This window comes from Centroberyx gerrardi, chromosome 5, assembly GCF_048128805.1.
Source record: "Centroberyx gerrardi isolate f3 chromosome 5, fCenGer3.hap1.cur.20231027, whole genome shotgun sequence".
Taxonomy (NCBI): domain Eukaryota; kingdom Metazoa; phylum Chordata; class Actinopteri; order Beryciformes; family Berycidae; genus Centroberyx; species Centroberyx gerrardi.
Genome location: NC_136001.1, coordinates 31,920,543 through 31,939,056, shown reverse-complemented (window position 1 = coordinate 31,939,056; position 18,514 = coordinate 31,920,543). Strand labels below are relative to the sequence as shown.

Genomic DNA, 18,514 nt, shown 5'->3' with positions numbered 1-18,514 from the left:
CACACACACACACACACACACACAAACAGTCAGCCTCTGGTAAAAATCTCCTCACAGTGTTAATTAGGAGGTGCTGGCTCTCGGCTCACCCTACACACACACACACACACACACACACACACACACACCCACCCATCCAGTGCTCACAGAGTTATTCATGAGGTCCGACATCGCCCCAAACTCAGCAGCATTTGGCTTGTGGCTGCACAATTATAGGTAAAATGATAATACTGATATTTTGCTGCATATTGTGACCCTGGTTATTCATGATGGTTATTAGTCTGGGTGATTTGAGGAGCATAATTATTTTACTGCACTTTTGGCATCCTATATCAACACTTTAATTATTTCCAACTGCAGCAGATGTTTGCCAATATGCCAATATTCTATGATTATTAAAAGATACTGCGTGTAGCACTGTTAAACATCAGTATATCATTGTCAAGATAACTAGGATATCTTGCTACCATGAACAAATGAGACCAGATGATTGGCAGCCTCTATATCTCATGCCACTGGTATTGTTAGTGCTTCTCAAATCTTCTTCTTCCCATAAACCTCTTTGCTTCGTGTCACAGACAGGATGCTCCTTGTTCCCCCTCCCCCGCAGCGTGCGTTTATTTCCTCTTTGACTTTACTGAAGAGGATCAACATGTTGGAAGTGATTTTTTTCATCTTCCTTTCCCCTCCTTCCACCATCTGCTGCCAGAAACTCTTTCAGCTTTAGCTCCGTTTGCTCTGGAAGAACAGAACCTCTTCCTGTTTCGTGCCGTAAAGTGATCCACCAGGTGGAGAAACTATGGAGGATGCAGAGTAGAGGCTGAGAGGCTGCAAATCTTCTCGCCAATGGTCTCACTTGTTTATGACAGTTACACGAATGTCTCAAAATTAACGTCGTAATGATTTCTCGATGTTAAAATGTCACACAGACCGCCTTTAACTGCGGATGCTAAAATCCTGACGCACAACTACACTCCAATAGTTGTCCAACCTCGTCTTTTCTACTCACCGTGTTGTCCAGGGGGTCTTGGCTGTCCTCTCCCCCCAGGTTGAGGGCCGACAGCGAGGCGGCGTCGTCGCTCTCCGCCCCCTCCTGGACCGCCAGCTCCTGACTTCTCCTCTTCCCCTTTTTCTTCTTCTCCACCGGCGCCGCGCCAGGATCTCTGGGAGAGGAGAGAAAATTATGATGAGTAATTAGCAGCTCTAGTAGCCTGAAGCAGCGTTTCTCTAAACTCAGGGCGTGGGACCGCTGCCGCTCCCCGGGGAGTCGCGGAGCGGCGTTTGGGCTGGTACTGCGGTGTGTGAATACGCTCTCCTCGCTTTGTTCTAGTCTCCTGAGGTGCCATTATTTCCCGATCGCCAGGAGAAAGGACAACCACTGGCCAATCTCTGAGACCAATCAGTTCGAGAGAGATGCTGCCCTCGCGGCTGAAGTGGTGCTTTTCACCGGGAGGCTGCCAGTTTGAATCCCCAGGCTGGAGCAGGGAAATCAAATGAGCAACCAGCGGTGTTTCCTGGCTTAAAACGGGTCCTTGGGGGGGGCGGTGATGTCATACGCTAATTAGCATGTTAGCGGCATCGTCGCTTCTATTTACACAGGGAAACAAGTAAAACAATTTTTATGGTCTGTGAGTAAAACTGACACGGTGTTTCTGCGTGTCTATGTGTGTGTGTGTGTGAAACTGAATGAGTAAGCAGGGTGTTTCCTGGCTCAAAACAAGTCTTTTGAGGTGGTGACGTCATATGCTAATTTGCATATTAGTACCATCGTCGCCTCTGTTTTCATGCATGTGTGAGAGAGAGAGAGAGAGAGAGAGAGAGAGAGAGAGAGAGAGACAGAGAGAGCAAGTGAGAGAGAGAGAGAGAGAGAGAGAAAGAGAGAGAGACATAGAGAGAGACATAGAGAGAGAGACATAGAGAGAGAGAGAGAGCGAGAGAGAGAGAGAGAGAGAGAGACAGAGAGAGCAAGTGAGAGAGACAGAGAGAGCAAGTGAGAGAGAGAGAGAGAGAGAGCGAGAGAGAAAGAGAGAGACATAGAGAGAAAGAGAGAGACATAGAGAGAGAGAGACATAGAGAGAGAGAGAGAGAGAGAGAGAGAGAGAGAGAGAGAGAGAGAGAGAGAGAGAGAGAGAGAGAGAGAGAGAGAGAGAGAGAGAGAGAGAGAGAGCCCCAAGCTCTTGAGAGAGAGGCTGTGCTGTCTGCTGATCAGACAAGCGAGTTGCACAGATGCACGTGCGTCTGCATCAGATGAACCAATTTGTCTCCAAGTGCTTCGAAAGTAAACTCATTAACCTTTTCCCCGCGGTCCGAACAGGTAGCCGCATTTTCTGCTCGGTGCTTCTCAGAGATAAAGTCGCTGCCGGGGTCTCAAGAGTCGCCAAATCTAGGAACTACGTTGCCAACAGTTGCCATTTTCAGCCAAGCGGGCGACACAGTTGGAAATACCACTTACGCCATTGGTTTCACATTCTTGACCCGAGAGCCTGCAGGTTTCCATTCCGACCAAACACTACAGCAGCTGATACCACTGATTAGTTCCCCCTCTCTGGCTGAAGGTGCTAATCAGAGAAATCAGCTTGAAAACCACTGCTCTGCACAACAGTAGCTGCGGTTTCATGAGCCATATTTTTCATTCTGACTGAAATCATTCTGATGGAAGATTCCCCCGCAAATGTTTACATGAGCGCTAAATAAATATAATAAAAGGATCGCATGGTGTGCGATAGATGCTCCAATGTATGGAACCAGAATACAAGTTTCTGACGTGCAAAATACTGAATCCAGCACTGTAACACGGGCTTAGGTTTTTAAAAGTTGGATTTGCATCAGGCGCTTGGCACTGTTATTGCTTTACTGCTGTTTTTTTCTGATCAAGCAACAGATTTATCAGAACATACGACTAGAAAAGTGTCAGCAACAGACGTTTTGTTTTGCACCTGCAATGATTCAAATTCTCCCGGAAAAAAGTAAACGTCATTGGTGCCACTTACTGACTAGCAGAGGGTATGGGTATCAATGATTGTAAGTAGCATGTTTTCCCCTTTTTTTCACTTTTGCAACAGCGAAAAATAATTTGGTGGCCGTCAAAAACTTCCCTATACAGGCAAACACTCACTCACTCTCTGGTATCGCTCTCCCATCCCTAGACAAATGCCATGAAGGTTCCCTTAAAGACCCCATGAAAGGGCATGTTTACTTCCTTGATTTGATGTATTACCTGATGTTTTTACAGGATGTTGGGGCGGGACATAACACAGGGAGGGATCATTCAAAAGTCTAAACCAATGGAATATCAGTCAGGCCGTTTTATTTGATGGGAGGGGCAGAGGGGCGGGACTGTTCAAAAATCAGTGATGGGTTTTATTGATTGGAATTTATATTTACGCCTACTGGTGCAGCATGAGGTCACCATTACTAATACTCTGATTTCCAGGAAGGTAATGGGAGTTCATTTCATGGGGACTTAAGCAAAGCACTAAACACCCAAGTTCAGTTTGTACACATAGGGCTGGACGATAATTCAATATTATCCTTTATCGTCTTTCAGTGGAATCATATCGTGATGATACGAAGATATTTTAATATCGTGAGACACATTACTGCTGTGCAAATTGATGACAAGAAAATTTTACTTAAAAACTCTGATAAAATGAGGTATGGTAGGAATATTATTTGAAAATTTCAGTTTTGTTTGACAGCACACCTAACATTACCATTCGGTTCAATGAGATGAACATTAATTTGATTATTTAACATGATTTTGCATACATGAACCATATCGTGATATATATTGATATCGAGAAAAATCCTTATGATTATCATGATATTGATTTCAACCATATCGTCCAGCCCTATGTACACACGCAAAAAGACAGACATAGAAAGAAAGACCAACAGACAGACAAGTGTACAGACAGATGAGCAGACAGACAGACAGGCAGACAGACAGGCAGGCAGGCAGACAGACAGGCAGGCAGGCAGGCAGGCAGGCAGACAGACAGGCAGACAGACAGACAGGCAGGCAGACAGACAGGCAGGCAGGCAGACAGACAGGCAGGCAGGCAGGCAGGCAGGCAGACAGACAGGCAGACAGACAGACAGACAGGCAGACAGGCAGACAGACAGGCAGGCAGGCAGACAGACAGACAGGCAGACAGACAGACAGGCAGGCAGACAGACAGGCAGGCAGGCAGACAGACAGACAGGCAGGCAGACAGACAGGCAGGCAGGCAGACAGACAGGCAGGCAGACAGACAGGCAGGCAGGCAGACAGACAGGCAGGCAGGCAGGCAGGCAGACAGGCAGACAGACAGGCAGGCAGGCAGACAGACAGACAGGCAGACAGACAGACAGGCAGGCAGACAGACAGGCAGGCAGGCAGACAGACAGACAGGCAGGCAGACAGACAGGCAGGCAGGCAGACAGACAGGCAGGCAGACAGACAGGCAGGCAGGCAGACAGACAGACAGGCAGACAGACAGACAGGCAGGCAGACAGACAGGCAGGCAGGCAGACAGACAGACAGGCAGGCAGACAGACAGGCAGGCAGGCAGGCAGACAGACAGACAGGCAGGCAGGCAGACAGACAGGCAGACAGACAGACAGGCAGACAGACAGACAGGCAGGCAGACAGACAGGCAGACAGGCAGGCAGGCAGGCAGGCAGGCAGGCAGGCAGACAGGCAGGCAGGCAGGCAGACAGACAGACAGGCAGACAGGCAGGCAGGCAGGCAGGCAGGCAGGCAGGCAGACAGACAGAGAAACAGACAGACAGACAGACAGACAGACAGACAGACAGACAGGCAGGCAGGCAGGCAGGCAGGCAGGCAGACAGACAGAGAAACAGACAGACAGACAGACAGACAGACAGACAGGCAGACAGACAGGCAGGCAGGCAGACAGACAGAGAGACAGAGAGAGACAGGCAGACAGGCAGACAGACAGACAGACAGACAAACACACATCTAGCAGGGGGTTTTTCTTATTACAGCAATGAAGTGGCAAATTTGTTCAGAACGCCTTTGTGATAATACATGCAGCGACCGATATTTTTAGTGAATATTAGATGATGGTGAATCCTTGAAAAACATTAAGCATGCATGTTTGATTAATTCAAAAGATTTGTCCCAAGCTTTCGGCGTTTTCACACACAGAAAAACAGAACTGAATGCCTAAACGACTGCAGAAGCCGCTCCTCATGCATTTATCCCGCACCGGGACTGCAGACACTTCTTTCTTGTATGTACACAGCAGAATCAAATCGGTATACTGTAACATAAATGTCAAATGTCTCTAAAACAAGTCGTCACCACACCTTTTATTCTAACTTGAAAAAAAAACAGCATCACCTCATTTTTCCAAACAATTCCTCTCGGGGATGGAGTCAAACTGCAGCAGTAGTTGAGCATGCATTACAGTAACAAGTGGGATTTTCTAAAACTGCTGCATCTTTAAGCTGCTCCAGATGAGACCAAATCCACCATCCACATGTCTAAAATTTAAAGCTCTATGTGGTAAAACATTCAGTCTTTGCTGAGTTTGCTTTTCCAAGCTCCAACGAAACCATCAACCTAACATGAGACTCTGAACAGCCGATTCTGAGCGTTTTACATCATATCCAGTACCATGTTAGCATCGTAGCTATATATTAGCCTGTTAGCTTTTGTGAGTAGCATTCTACAGCGGCAGATGCAGTGTTTTATCCCAAGCGTCTTACAGTATTGTGAGCGTTTCTGTGTCCAAACAGTTTGATCCCAAGCAGCCTACAGTGTCAGGAGAGTTTACTGATCAATAAGCACTAGCAGAATCTAGGTGGCTGGTAAAATAGTGAATGCGGCTGGTGAGTTTTTAGGCTGTGCTAGCCAATGTGGCCGGCGCGGAAAAAAAGGTTCAAATGGTATTCCCTTTAAAGATCCCATATGGTATAAAACATGATTCCCCTTGCCTCTGTGATTATAAAGGAGTTGGATGGTCTATCTAAACATGGTGAAAGTATCAAAACACACGGCAACTAAATCCACACAATCCATATTAGAAAAGCGAGCCTCTAAACGAGCCGTTTGGACTGCCGTAACTTTGTGGCGTCACAAAGGTTCGCTCATTATCATTTTTGTAAGAAATAATAGACTAACAAAGTGTTTTTTTCAAAGCGGTCGAGCGGTCGTCATTGTTTATTACCGGAGAGTTTTCCCTACCTGTAGCCGCCGGGCCGCGGCGTCTCACGTTTCACTCTTGAAACGGTTAGCCAATCGGAACAGAGGGGTCGTTAATATTAATGAGCCTTAAAGACACGGCGACAGAAACGGCCTGTTCTTGGTAAGGCTCAGAGAGATGCTGGAAAATGAACGTGGAGAAATGGATTGAGAGTGTTTTTGGTTCATGACACCACACACACACAGCTTTGAATGGACCTCAAGACAGAAAATAAAACACTGGAAAGTGCAGAATATGGGACCTTTAAAAAGGACTGAAACTGAGCAGCCAGACAACACAACAACAGATTAAATGGAGTTCATACTGAACCACGTGACGCCTTTCTGATCTTCTTGTGGCTCACGTTATCTTATCAAAACATGACCTGATACCAGAGCACGAACTCAAAGTGACCCCTCCCCCCCATCCTCCTCTCTCTCTCACATCAGTAGCTCTCATCTCTCACTCTTTCCCATTTCTTCCTCTCCTTTACATCATTACCTTTTCTCTCCCGCTATTTCACTCTCCCACATCACTAACTTATCTTCTCCCACCCTTTTATCCCTCTCCTTTCTTTTTCACATCAGCGCCTCCGCCTTCTCTGTTGCTTTCATCTTTCCTCTCATCTTTTTATCCCCCTCTCTTCTTCTCCTTTCCCCTTTCTTTCACAGCAGCCATCGTCATCTCTCTTCTCCCACTCACCTCTCGCCTTCTCTTCTTTTATTTTATATCTCAGCGACTCTTCTCTCCCTCTTTCACTCACATATTTTTTCTCCCTTTTCTTTTCTGTCTCTTTTTCCCCTCCATCTCACATCAGTAACTTATCTCTCTCCCTCACTGTCTCACATCAGTGACTCATCTCTCCCTCCCTTTAAAATATCTTTATTTCTAATTTCAGCCTCTTCTTTCCCTTTCTCTCTCCTCCCACTCTTTCCATCCTGATATTCTTCTCCTTACTTCCCTCTCCTTCACTCTCTCTTTCCCTCTCTCTATCCTTCTCTCATTCACTCTCTTTCCCTCTCTCTATCCTTCTCTCATATCAGTATCTTCTCTCTCTCCCAGATTAGCGTCACTCCTTCCCCCCCAGTCTCTCTTATCACTCCGTCTCGTCTTCCCTCTCTCTTGACTAAATCAGCCAGCCAGTGTTTCTGACCTGGGTTTGTGTCTCTAGTCTCTTGTCAATTCAGACTGACAGCCGTGAACACAAAAGCATTGTGGGATGCCACCGCGACGTGTCTACACCCGTCTACAGCTGTCACATTTATATCTATCTGTCCTCTTTGCACAAATGTGACTCTGGCAGCCAGGATGTCTGCTTGAACCAGAGCCACTCCGCTGCAGCCAACAAACTGCACGATTACAACAGAAATGATAATCCCGACTATTGTGCTAAATGTTGTGAACATGATTATTTCTCTCGGTTTCAGGAAACAATATTGTTTTATTGCACTTTTGCACCTTAAGATATATTTTATTTTTTTCTCTTCTAGTGCAGTGCTTCACAAAGCAGCAGCAGCAGCCAGAAAGTCTTTTTTCACTCTTACTGTCTTACGGTTACTGTGGTCATTATTTAAAAAATGCAAACTATTACTACTTTATTAACATGGAACACAGAATCTCTACTTCTGGTAGCGTAGACTAAAAATCTGGTTTAAAACCAAACCATCTCCAAATAAGTGACGATCCACTTCAGACTTGATAGATCCATTTTCCTCTTTAATGTCTGGCTGATCTATTATTTTCCACTTTGCTTGTTGCTACGTTTTTCCAAAGATAGTCTACACTACCAGTCAAAAGTTTGGACACACATCTTTTTACTATTTGTCACATTTTAGAATAACAGTAAAGACATCAAAACTGTGAAATAACACAACTGGAATTATGCAGTGACCACAAAAGTGTTAAACAAATCAAAACTATCTTATATTTTAGATTCTTTAAAGCAGCCGCCCTTTGCCTTGATGGAAAGGCAAAAGGCTTTGGAAAGAAATTCATACATAGGATCAACTTCACTATTTCTATTTGTCTAAGAAACATTTAAGCAGAAGCCTTTAGATCAAAAGAGAATGGAGAACATAGTACATTCAGTCAGGTGGGTCTAAACTTTTGACTGGTCGTCTCCGTACGGTTTCTCTCTTTCCTTCCCATAAGAGCTGCCCGCTTCTCCATCTTGACCGTCATTTTGGTCACATGGTGCATGTTGAGCATTCAAATAATTTAACTGGTCATGCATAATGGTGCTGCTTAATATACCACACCAGGGCCCTCATTTATCAAGAGTGCGTAAGTACAAATATGTGTGTAAACCATGTGTACGACCATTTCTAAGCAAAGAGTCGGATTTATCAATTTGTACTTCAAATGACAATCAAATGAATAGGAATTTTCATAATTATTAATATAAAATTCCTTAGGTCTCAGTAGTTGAGACTAAAAGTGCATGTTATACCAATCATATAAAATTTTGACAGTGCATATTGTTCAACTACATTATCTAGTCCATTTAAGCATACTGAATTAAATCGACTAATCATCATTTTAATTATTAGTATGGGTGATGAAATTCAGGGTATAGGCAATCATAAAAGGCAACAATAAGACATTGATAGTTGTGTGCGTAAAATGGCTCATCTTGCTTTGATGAAGGATTTGGAGCGTTATGCATTTCTCAGAGAGCGCACCAACTTTTTAACTGAAAGCGATGAGGGGCGACTCAGTAGATTTTGTTTTATTGGACCTCTGCCCCACCGTCTCCTTCAGGGAGGACCTGCAGGCTTAGAGAAATATATTCAAATGGAAATGATCTATCACAATCCGGTGTCCGGACTGTCCGGTCCACATCGGACAGGCTGGTCTCAGTCTGTTCTCCGCCTGTTGCAGCAATGTCCCTCTTGTTGACTATAATTATTTTGGATTCAGGTCAAAACTTTTTTTTTTTTTTCTGCCACTGCTCTGCTGATAAAACTGTTTAATGCCGCCGCTCACACCTGCTGTCAGGCTGTATGTTTTCACTTGTTTATCAATCTACCATCGAGTGTTCCAGAAAGTACTTTGCGGTGCCACAACCTCAGTTACCAATATTTTATAATTTTAATAATTCAATGTCTGCATCTGTAAATTCTTTGTTCTGCGTTCTTTGTCTGAGCCGTGTTCAGCACAGAAGAGATATCAATGACATTTCCTGCTGCATTTAAAGGGAAGGTTGTCACCATATATGGTCAATTGGGGGTGTAAATTTATGTTAATGAGCGGCTGTGCACGAGCATGATGGTGGTTTAGAACGTGTGGTATTTATCAAGACGTTTGATAAATACCGATTTTTTTGTACTTGTCTAAATTTTATTCGTATTTAGAACCTTTTCTACGCAGTGTTGATAAATGAGGGCCCAGGACTTTCAGGGGAACTGAAAACATAACACACACTTCAAACGCCAAACGACATGATTATTAATCATGGAAACATAAAAAACATAAAAACATAAAATCGTGATACAATTATCTGTGATTGACTCTACAGCACTACTACAAATTGTGTCTTAGGGTGTGTTCACACCAAGCATGACTGGAGCTGTTTATTGAACTCTCGAACATTTACTCTTATAGTTCAGTTCGTTTGGGCAGATGACAACAATGCCATTCCAACTCAAGTGTGGACTGAGACGTGAATTTTGCGTTTGGTTAGTTTCCTGACCCGGAAAATGTTATTCCCTTTAAGGACAGCTGCACTTCTGCAAAACTGAGCAGAAGAAGCTACAGATTAAGATGGAGTTTATAAATCTCACTGTCAATGGCTTAAAAAAAAAGAGCAAAACTTCATGTGTGCAAGTAATTCCCCTTCAGGATGGAGCTAAAATGCAACAACAGTTCAGCAAGCATGCAGTAAAAATTGGGACTTGTACAGCGGTGAAAAAGCCGTTGTCACTGCAGAGAGACGTTACAGCGCCTCTCTCTCTTTGTTCCTACTCCTCAACCTGATAAACAGCAAGCGCTCAGCGTTTCTGAGGCGGGCTCGACAGAAAGGAGCGAGAGAATGAAAGAAAAAGACAAAAGAGGGCCAGAATGAGGGAGAGAGAAAGAAGAAGAAGAAAGAAGACAGAAGAGAGAAAGGTGGAAAGGGCGATCGGGGGGGGGGAGTGAGAGGAATTCTTGGGGATGTTTCTTTTTCCTGTCAGGCATCAAAAGGCACATCATCCGCTCTCTGCTCTTTAAACAAGAAAAGAAAAGACCAAACATGCTCTCCCAACAGAAGACCGGTCACATCTTTCTCTCTTTTCTGTGTCACTTGTCTCCCAAAGCCTCTTTTTCTGTTTCTTTGCTTTCTGTTTTCATCTTTCCCGTCTCCCCAATAAAGCAAAAAAAAAAAAGCCAAAACACACTGTTTAAAAAAAAAACAAAAAAAAAGGTGACATACAGTATTTGTTACTGATTGGCCCATGCAGAGGAAGACTGCATCATTCATTTGGGACAGCAGGTTTGCTGTATCACTGTCTATTTCCTGGGCATTTCTACCACAGTCTTTCATTTTTTCTTTCTTTCCTTTCTTTCATTTTCCTTCTCTCTACTCATTTCCACCTCCCCTTATGCATTTCTCTCCCTCCCTCTTGACCAAACCGGTCAGAATTGGTCTTACCTGGGTTTGCGACCCCTCTGTTTGGGCGCTGAGGGGGCTTGAGTCTTGCTGTTGGCGGGGCCGTGGGTCTTGCCGTGGCCCTGGGCGGCCTGGGTGCCCCGGACATGTCCCTTGGTGTGGAGTCCTGGGACAGGGGGAGGCGCCGAGGGTGCTGCTGCTGGGGCTGCTGGGAGCAGAAAGGGAGACGGGGAGAGGAGACATGGGGGTGTCAAAGCAGGATGATTAGGGCTGAGTGTCACGAGGAGGGATAGGATGATACGCTTATCTCATGATACGATTTGATACGCAATATGAGGTTCACAATACAATACAACCACGATACAATGTAATAAATAAAAGTTCAATGACAAGAAAGTCTGACTGTGTAGAATTCTGTTTATTTCTGAGACACAAATCTTTCTAGCGATGCCATTGGCTGCTAGAATAGATAGAATTTGGATGGAGAGCTTGTGGAACTGTGATGGTCAAGCGTCTCATTTGTGATTACTACAGCAGAATAAAATGGAGCTAATATCACCATTCATTTTTCTGCCCCACAATACGTACTGTCACTGTTTTTGCATTGCGATATATTGAATTTCCATATATCGTCCCATCCCTATTCAATATCAATCCTACTATCAATACTTAAAGCACAACCTGGACTCTATTTTCCCATCGATTTCCATTATACTGACGGACCAAAATCTCACAAATCACTTCACTATGGAGCTACTTATGTCTTGCTTGCCAGGGTGTGCAGCTCTCCAATACAGTCATATATTATTATAAAAAATTATAATAATACTGAACCCCAAAAGCACCCAAAGCACACCTTTTTCAACATATTGACACCCACTTTTATGAGAGAGGCTTTAGATTATTTCCATTTAAATCTTCTTACTGACATGCCTCATGACAGAGGAAAAGACAGGTCCTTTGCCCCTATAAGACTGAATTAGAGATTCTTTCTTTCCCCTTCACTGACTTCACATCACTGAATCCTCTAATTAAATTATAACAAATATTATTCAAATATTCCAGAGATTCAGCATGGTTTAAGGACAATTAAGGATAGGAAAGGCATCGTCTCTGCCTCATGATTAGGGCTGGTATCTTTAGAAATGCACTGATGCGATTTTCAATACTAACACTATTCTCTTTTTAGTATTGAGAAAGAAAACACACACACACACACACAATGCATTAATTATATCATACAATTACATTATAATGCATAAGATTCATTTATCCCAACATGTCTGTGCTTCACAATTAGGATTTGGGTCTGTTTGGAAATGTTCCAATGCCAGTTTTAATACTTGTCCTGAGACTGCACTTTGCCAGCACAGACACACACACACACACACACACACACACACACACACACACACAGAGTATACTATTTAAATCCACAAATTAAATTAGAAAACGGAACATGGTTTAAGGGCATTCAAAGGCTACAAAGAACATGGTTTCTGCCACATGATGGTCTCTGGGTGAATTTGGAAACATTTTAACCCTGAAACCAGTTTCAGTTGTTCAGATTTGGTATCGGTTCTATAACTAGACATTTTTCACAGCCGCTGCCTTACCTTGATTGGTGGGTACAGGAGGTAGGACTTTGACCTTGGGTTTCCTTCCCCTCTTGGCGGGCACCTTGACGGGAGCCGCGGCGGCGGCCGGCGTCTTCGCCTCCGCCCTCTTCACCTCTGCCCTCTTCACCTCTGCCCTCTTCACCTCCGCCCTCTTCACCTCCGCCCTCTTCACCTCCGCCCTCTTCAGCTCCCTCCCGCTCTCCTTCTTGCCCTCCTTCCCCTCGACGCGGCGCTCCTTCCGCTCCTTGGCTTTCTTGGGCTCCTTGGGCTCCTTGGGCTCCTTGCCCCTCCTGGAGACGGCCACCGCCGCCTCCTTCTCTTCCTTTCGTTTCTTTGGTTTGCTGCTCTCCCTCTCCTCTCCTCCCCCTCCTCCTTTCTCCCTCTCCCTCTTGTCTTTTTTCTTTCGTTTCTTCTTCACCCTGCCTCCTCCTCCTCCATCGTCCTCCTCGCTCAGGGACGAGGGAGGCCGCGGGGCGACGCTGCCGCCACCTCCCCCCCCTCCGGAGTGCTTAGTGGCGTGGGCCCCGGCCGCCGCGCAGTGATTGGCCGTCGGCGTGGCGCCCACGGGGGTGAGGAGGCGGAGCTGGTCCTTGGGGCCCACGACCAGGTGTCCCCGCGGGATTGTGGGAACTGTGGTTTGTGCGGTGCTGTTTTGGTCCGAGGCAGAAGAGGAGGCTGCTGCAGCTGAGGCCGGAGGAGTGTGCTTCAGGAGACCAGTGAACATCTGGAGAGAGAGAGAGAGAGAGAGAGAGAGAGAGAGAGAGAGAGAGAGAGAGAGAGAGAGAGAGAGAGAGAGAGAGAGAGAGAGAGAGAGAGAGAGAGAGAGAGAGAGATTTAAATTTATCAGCGAGTCAACTAAAAAAGTGATCATTCCATGTAGAATATCAGCAGAAAGCCAAATTTAGATTTTTGACACCTTTTTTTTTTTTAAATGCTACCCATAATTATACAAAATACAGAAACAAAGCAGAGGGAGGGAAAGAGACAGAGAGAGACAGGGAGGTGGAGAGAGAAATAGATGGAGAGAGGGAGTGGGTGGAACAGAAAGAGAGAGTAGGGGAAAGACAGCGAAGAAAGAAACAGACAGAGAGGCGAAAGCAAGAGAGAGAAAGGTGGGATATGAAGGGTTAGAAAAAGGCATTCTTTGGAAAATTCATCGTTTTCTCTTTTCAGCCATTAAAGGAAGAGAGCCAAGACTCTAATGTAATGTAATTGCAACTCTAATTGTGGTTACAAATGCTTCACAAAGGGATGCTAGAAAGAACATAAAACAGTAAATCATAGATAAAGAGTTAAACAGTAACACACAACAGAAACACAGAACAAGAAATAAAACATCAGAATCACAATCTGATATGATCAACACAATCAAAAGAGAGCTGAATCATGACAGTGACAGGTAAAGCAACTTCTGTTTTTTCTCTCAATAGCTTCATGTTGTCGAGGCTGTTGTTTATTTACAGCAAATAAAAAGTAAACTGTCACTTTTAAGATCTGCCGGTCAGTCCAGCTGCTTTGTGGCAGGCTAGCTGTAGCTTGACAAAACAGGTTTATCTGTCTGAGCTACTGATAGCCATGTGATTATAGCTGACTAGCCTGTTTCTGGTGGCAATTACACTAAAACTATAAGCCAGCTACTTTCCCTGCCGGGCCGAAAGCCGTCTCCTTCATTCAATCACATCAGTAAAGTCAAACGACAGATAACCTTTTCATCCTGCTCTCATATTTGCCAGCAGTAAACCGTGACATCTCAACCGAACGGCCGCTGATACTTTGTGTGTATCGAGTGTCGGCTGACTTATTAGACTGGGATGAACCGGCATGGTCAGTGTGCTGGCGAGGGAGTTCAGATCCGTTTAGCGCCATAATCAGACAAAATCATTTGGCTCATACTACAACCATGACTGATTTACTTAGAAACTAAGTACTTTATGGAGACGTGCTGATTGATGCACACTACCAGTTATATAACCAAAAACATAAATAACTATTTTATCCTGAAAACAAAAAAATAAAGTAATCAGCGGGGGCCAGTGAGTGGGCATGATGCCACTGCTCATACATTTGTTAAAACAATACTACAGTCAACTTTATAATCTAGCTTTATAAGTAGTAATATTACACTGTGTGCTATATTTTACCATAGAAACAAAAAAGGAAATCTAACTACCCTCCATTTATTCCAAACAAAAAGAGCTAGCAGACACCTGCTGAAGGTTTTGGTCGGTGTTTATCGTGATGGGACGGATAGCGGCTGGGCAATGAGATGTCAAATGCATCGTGTCACTCCGGGGCTGAAGACAATTCTTCACATCAACAACAATCACAATATGAGTCATATCACTCTATAGCTTAAGGTTATTCTTCACATCAGCAGATTTCACAATATGTAAAGTGACAATGGAGCTATAACTACAGAAACTGTGTGTCAGGAATATTTTTCCATACATTTCTAGACTATTTTGTGCAAACAACATCTCAAGACCTGGATCATTTTCAAATTCATTTTTCAGGTGTTTTCAGACCTGTGTACAAACCCTGCTAGTAGCACTACAATGATACAGCTCACTTGGATATAACAGCTCAAACAAACAACTCCAACATTCATCGTGTAACAGCCTCAACAGTCTTGCTGCTATTGTTTCTATGTTTGAGAGACTTGCTAATGTTAACAAATCTACTCCGGTCTGCCCCGAATTATTAGAACGACATGTAAACTCTGTGTGAGGTGGACTTTCGTCTTCAGTCCGCTAGACACCCTGGTAGTCCGAGATGCCGACAAGTCAAACCACGTGCTGAGCAGCCTGTGACATCACTGTTTCCACTAAGAATGACATCTTCAACCCCAAACCGCTGAACCACAGTATCCAACATCCATTCCCAGAATTCCTGAAATGCATCGCAGCATTCCTCCGTTCTGCCGTACTGACGCAACAACCGTAGAAGCCACAGTTGGTAGCATGCATGCTGCCGCCCTGCTGCTGCGTCCAGAAGAGGAAGATCCTGCAGTAATACTGAAGAATAGAGTCAGGATGGCGGACCGCTACCATGGCTACCACTGTAGTACTAATGGAGGATGGATGCAGGATAAGGGAACTTCACTGTCTTCCCCTGTACCTCGGACTTTTTACACCAGGTTGTCAGCTCAAAGGCATTAGGTGGGAAGCAGAGCTTGAAGTGCTAGGTATTGTAATGAGTCTCTGTAGTCTGCATAAATGCATGCAGTCATAAATATTCAAGACTGGTAGGCGGACCTCAAGGTCAGGCTAGCATGTGGGCAAATAGTACTATGCATTTAAATCAAAAATGCAGAGATGCTTCAATATTCATTGGTGACTTTACATTATGCAAAGTAGGGATGCAGTATTCCACCAAGGTTCAGCGCGGTTTGTAATGAATTCTGTAGTCTTTGAAAATGCTACAGAAGGAGTTTGTAAAGCTTTACAGCCGCTGATGTTGATGAGAAACAGATGCAGCCTCTGTTGTACGCTCCTAAAATGCCACCTGAAGCCAATTTTACTTCTTCTGTATGCTTACAGCCGTTTTAATATAGCTTGTTCCTGCCACATATGGATATGCAAGTCCAGAGTCGTGTAGTCTGCCAATGTGAAGTAACGCAACACTCCCATCAAGCCTGTAGTCAGCTCCACATATTCAGCCGAGGTCAGAATACAAGACTGTTCCCCAAAAAAAAAAAAAAACTGGGCCAAACAAAATCAAACACGCTTGAAAAAATCTTTTCTGGCTCCAACCGGTTGGGAGTCATCGGGAAGGCCGAAGTCTCCAGTGATGAATCCGTTCACACCACAGGATAATCTGCATCGACCGTCTGACCCAGCTGCCCCCTCTCAGCACTAAATTGGCAGAAAAACTGTCTAGTGTAGCCTTTAGTAATATATGAAGAGGAGTCAACAAGTTAACACTCAGACGACTTGGTAAAAGGTAGCAGCACAGCCGTGAATTATTGGCTCAATTTTGGACCAGTACATAATTTAATTGAGATGATGAAACGTACACACAAACCCCAAATACAATTAGGCTAAATCTATATTCTAAGGATTATAACCAAGTTGCTTTTACCAGCATTGTATTTGTATTGGCGCCCCACAGCTTCTCCCTGTCCCTCGTTTTCAGCTCAGGACCCAGACTGAGTCAATTTACCTTCGACACTCAGTCTAACACAAACCTACTAGAGCTCTTATTATGTGACGACCCACCACAAATGAGTCCTTGGTCCATTTTGGGTCCAGAGCCATAGCTTAAGAAACACTGTGGTACTGTGTGATACTCTGGTAGACGGACAAATGTTTCCTCATTTCCTGCTCAGTAGAACTTCTAACCGCTCTTCTGCCATGTGACTGAAAGTAGACGGTGTGTGATGTTAAACCAGGAGACATAAAGCTTGTACAGCTGGAAAACTATTCTGGAAGTAACAGATATTGAGAGTAAGAAGTAAGATAGAAAGATAGTAAGATTGATAGTAAGATTTCCACTTGCCCAGTCGGATCAGTAGTTCAAAGTTCTACTTTTCCCTAGTATATTTTCAGCGGTCCAGCATGCAAAAATGAAAATAACCACCTTTTCTTTAAGTAATTATAAAAAATTTAAAATATAAACGTTCTGAAATATACAGCAGATAAACGACTGAAAACAACATGAAAGTAAATAATTGATTGTGAGTCATTTGAAATATAAGATGTTCAACAACTCTGTAAAATTGTAAAAGTATAAATTGGCCCTTTTTGTATTCATAGATGAGCCTCATAACGAACTGGTTTCTGATTCGCTCTTCTGTGAATGTAACCAGCAGCAACATGAGAAAAAAACAAATCACAAGTCAGAGTGGAAATGCATGCAGCTGGTGAGTCTCTCCATTCATCCTTCCTGCCAATACATTAATCAGGCCTGATGAGGGGTTGACAGCTACTTGCTTTGCCAACAGGCAGGATAGGTGCTGCCGGCTGCTGTTGAGGGCATTGGCTGTGTGTCTGCAGTAATTATCAGTGTTTTTAAAAATGAGCCAGCTCAATCTGCCTTTCTCTGAAATCTAAAAAAAAATAAAAAAATAAAAAACAGCACAAATGTTACGGGATTGATTTGTCATTTTCGACCAAGGAAACCGCTTCGTAATTTGAAGTACCTGCCGCCATGTCCGCTCCAAACAATGGTCTAACTCTTACTGAGGTGGCGTCCGATCCAAAAAGCACAACAGAGAGGAGAGTGGGCCAGTGACAGAGCAGAGAGGCAAACACTGGGCCGATGACTGACCAATCAACTGGCCCAAATCAATGCATTACCCCCGGGTCAGTAAGGACATCAGCAAATCCTTATCGTCCAGCCCTGAGCAAGGACAGATACTGGTAACTGGAACAATAATAATAAACGTTATTTCTATAGCATCTTTCTTAACAAGGCTACAAGGTGCTTTACAATAAAATGAGAAAAACAATAAAAACAGCAAAACACCGAACTCAGATAATAAAGGAATAAAAACATGGAATTTAAAACATGTTATAAAAAGATTTAAAAGAAGAGCTCAGAAATATAGCTAGGAGAACAGACCGTGTAGAGCCTTAAATGTTACTAACGTAATCTTAAAATGAATTTCTAAACTGATAGGAAGCCAGTGAAGGGCCGTATCGATATAGAAAACACAGCAGGCGGCAACACAAGTATAATGACAAAATAGCGTAATTCAAATATGTTGGCAAAACGACCATTCTACAACTCCTATACATTTAGCCCATGTCACTTAAGAGGAAATAGATGCAGAAAGTATATATGCACAGTCTACAGTCTATTGTCTGTAGTACCTACGTATGTACTTATGTCACTACAGAGACAAACTCTTGTACATTTATTGTTCTTTGCAAATAAAGTGATTCTGTTCCAACATTTGGGTTCGAGTGTTACAGCACTAGGTACAGTTTAGGTAAAACTCATCATCTATCTCACTCAATTTACCCCCAAAACATTGTGTGATTCCTTCCATCTACATGACATTTACATTTGAGGCATTTAGCCAGAAACTTAGGACTACAGCTGTAAAATAAGCTTAAATTCCTTTTTCAAATTCCTAAAAGTAGGGTGAGTAAGGGTCAGAGCCACAAAGCCCC

At 43.9% G+C, this 18,514-nt stretch overlaps 1 protein-coding gene across 1 annotated transcript in view; it reads right to left on the bottom strand.

Annotated features, from left to right (window-relative positions):
- The window catches only part of chd6 (chromodomain helicase DNA binding protein 6), a 119,214-nt gene that overhangs the window by 64,000 nt on the left and 36,700 nt on the right, over positions 1-18,514 (bottom strand). The window contains exons 3-5 of the mRNA XM_078283917.1: positions 12,396-13,122; positions 10,822-10,987; positions 1,010-1,163 (exon numbers count right to left, since the gene is read on the bottom strand). Coding sequence (XP_078140043.1) covers positions 1,010-1,163; positions 10,822-10,987; positions 12,396-13,122 — 1,047 coding nt within the window. The remainder of the gene's footprint in view (positions 1-1,009; positions 1,164-10,821; positions 10,988-12,395; positions 13,123-18,514) is intronic.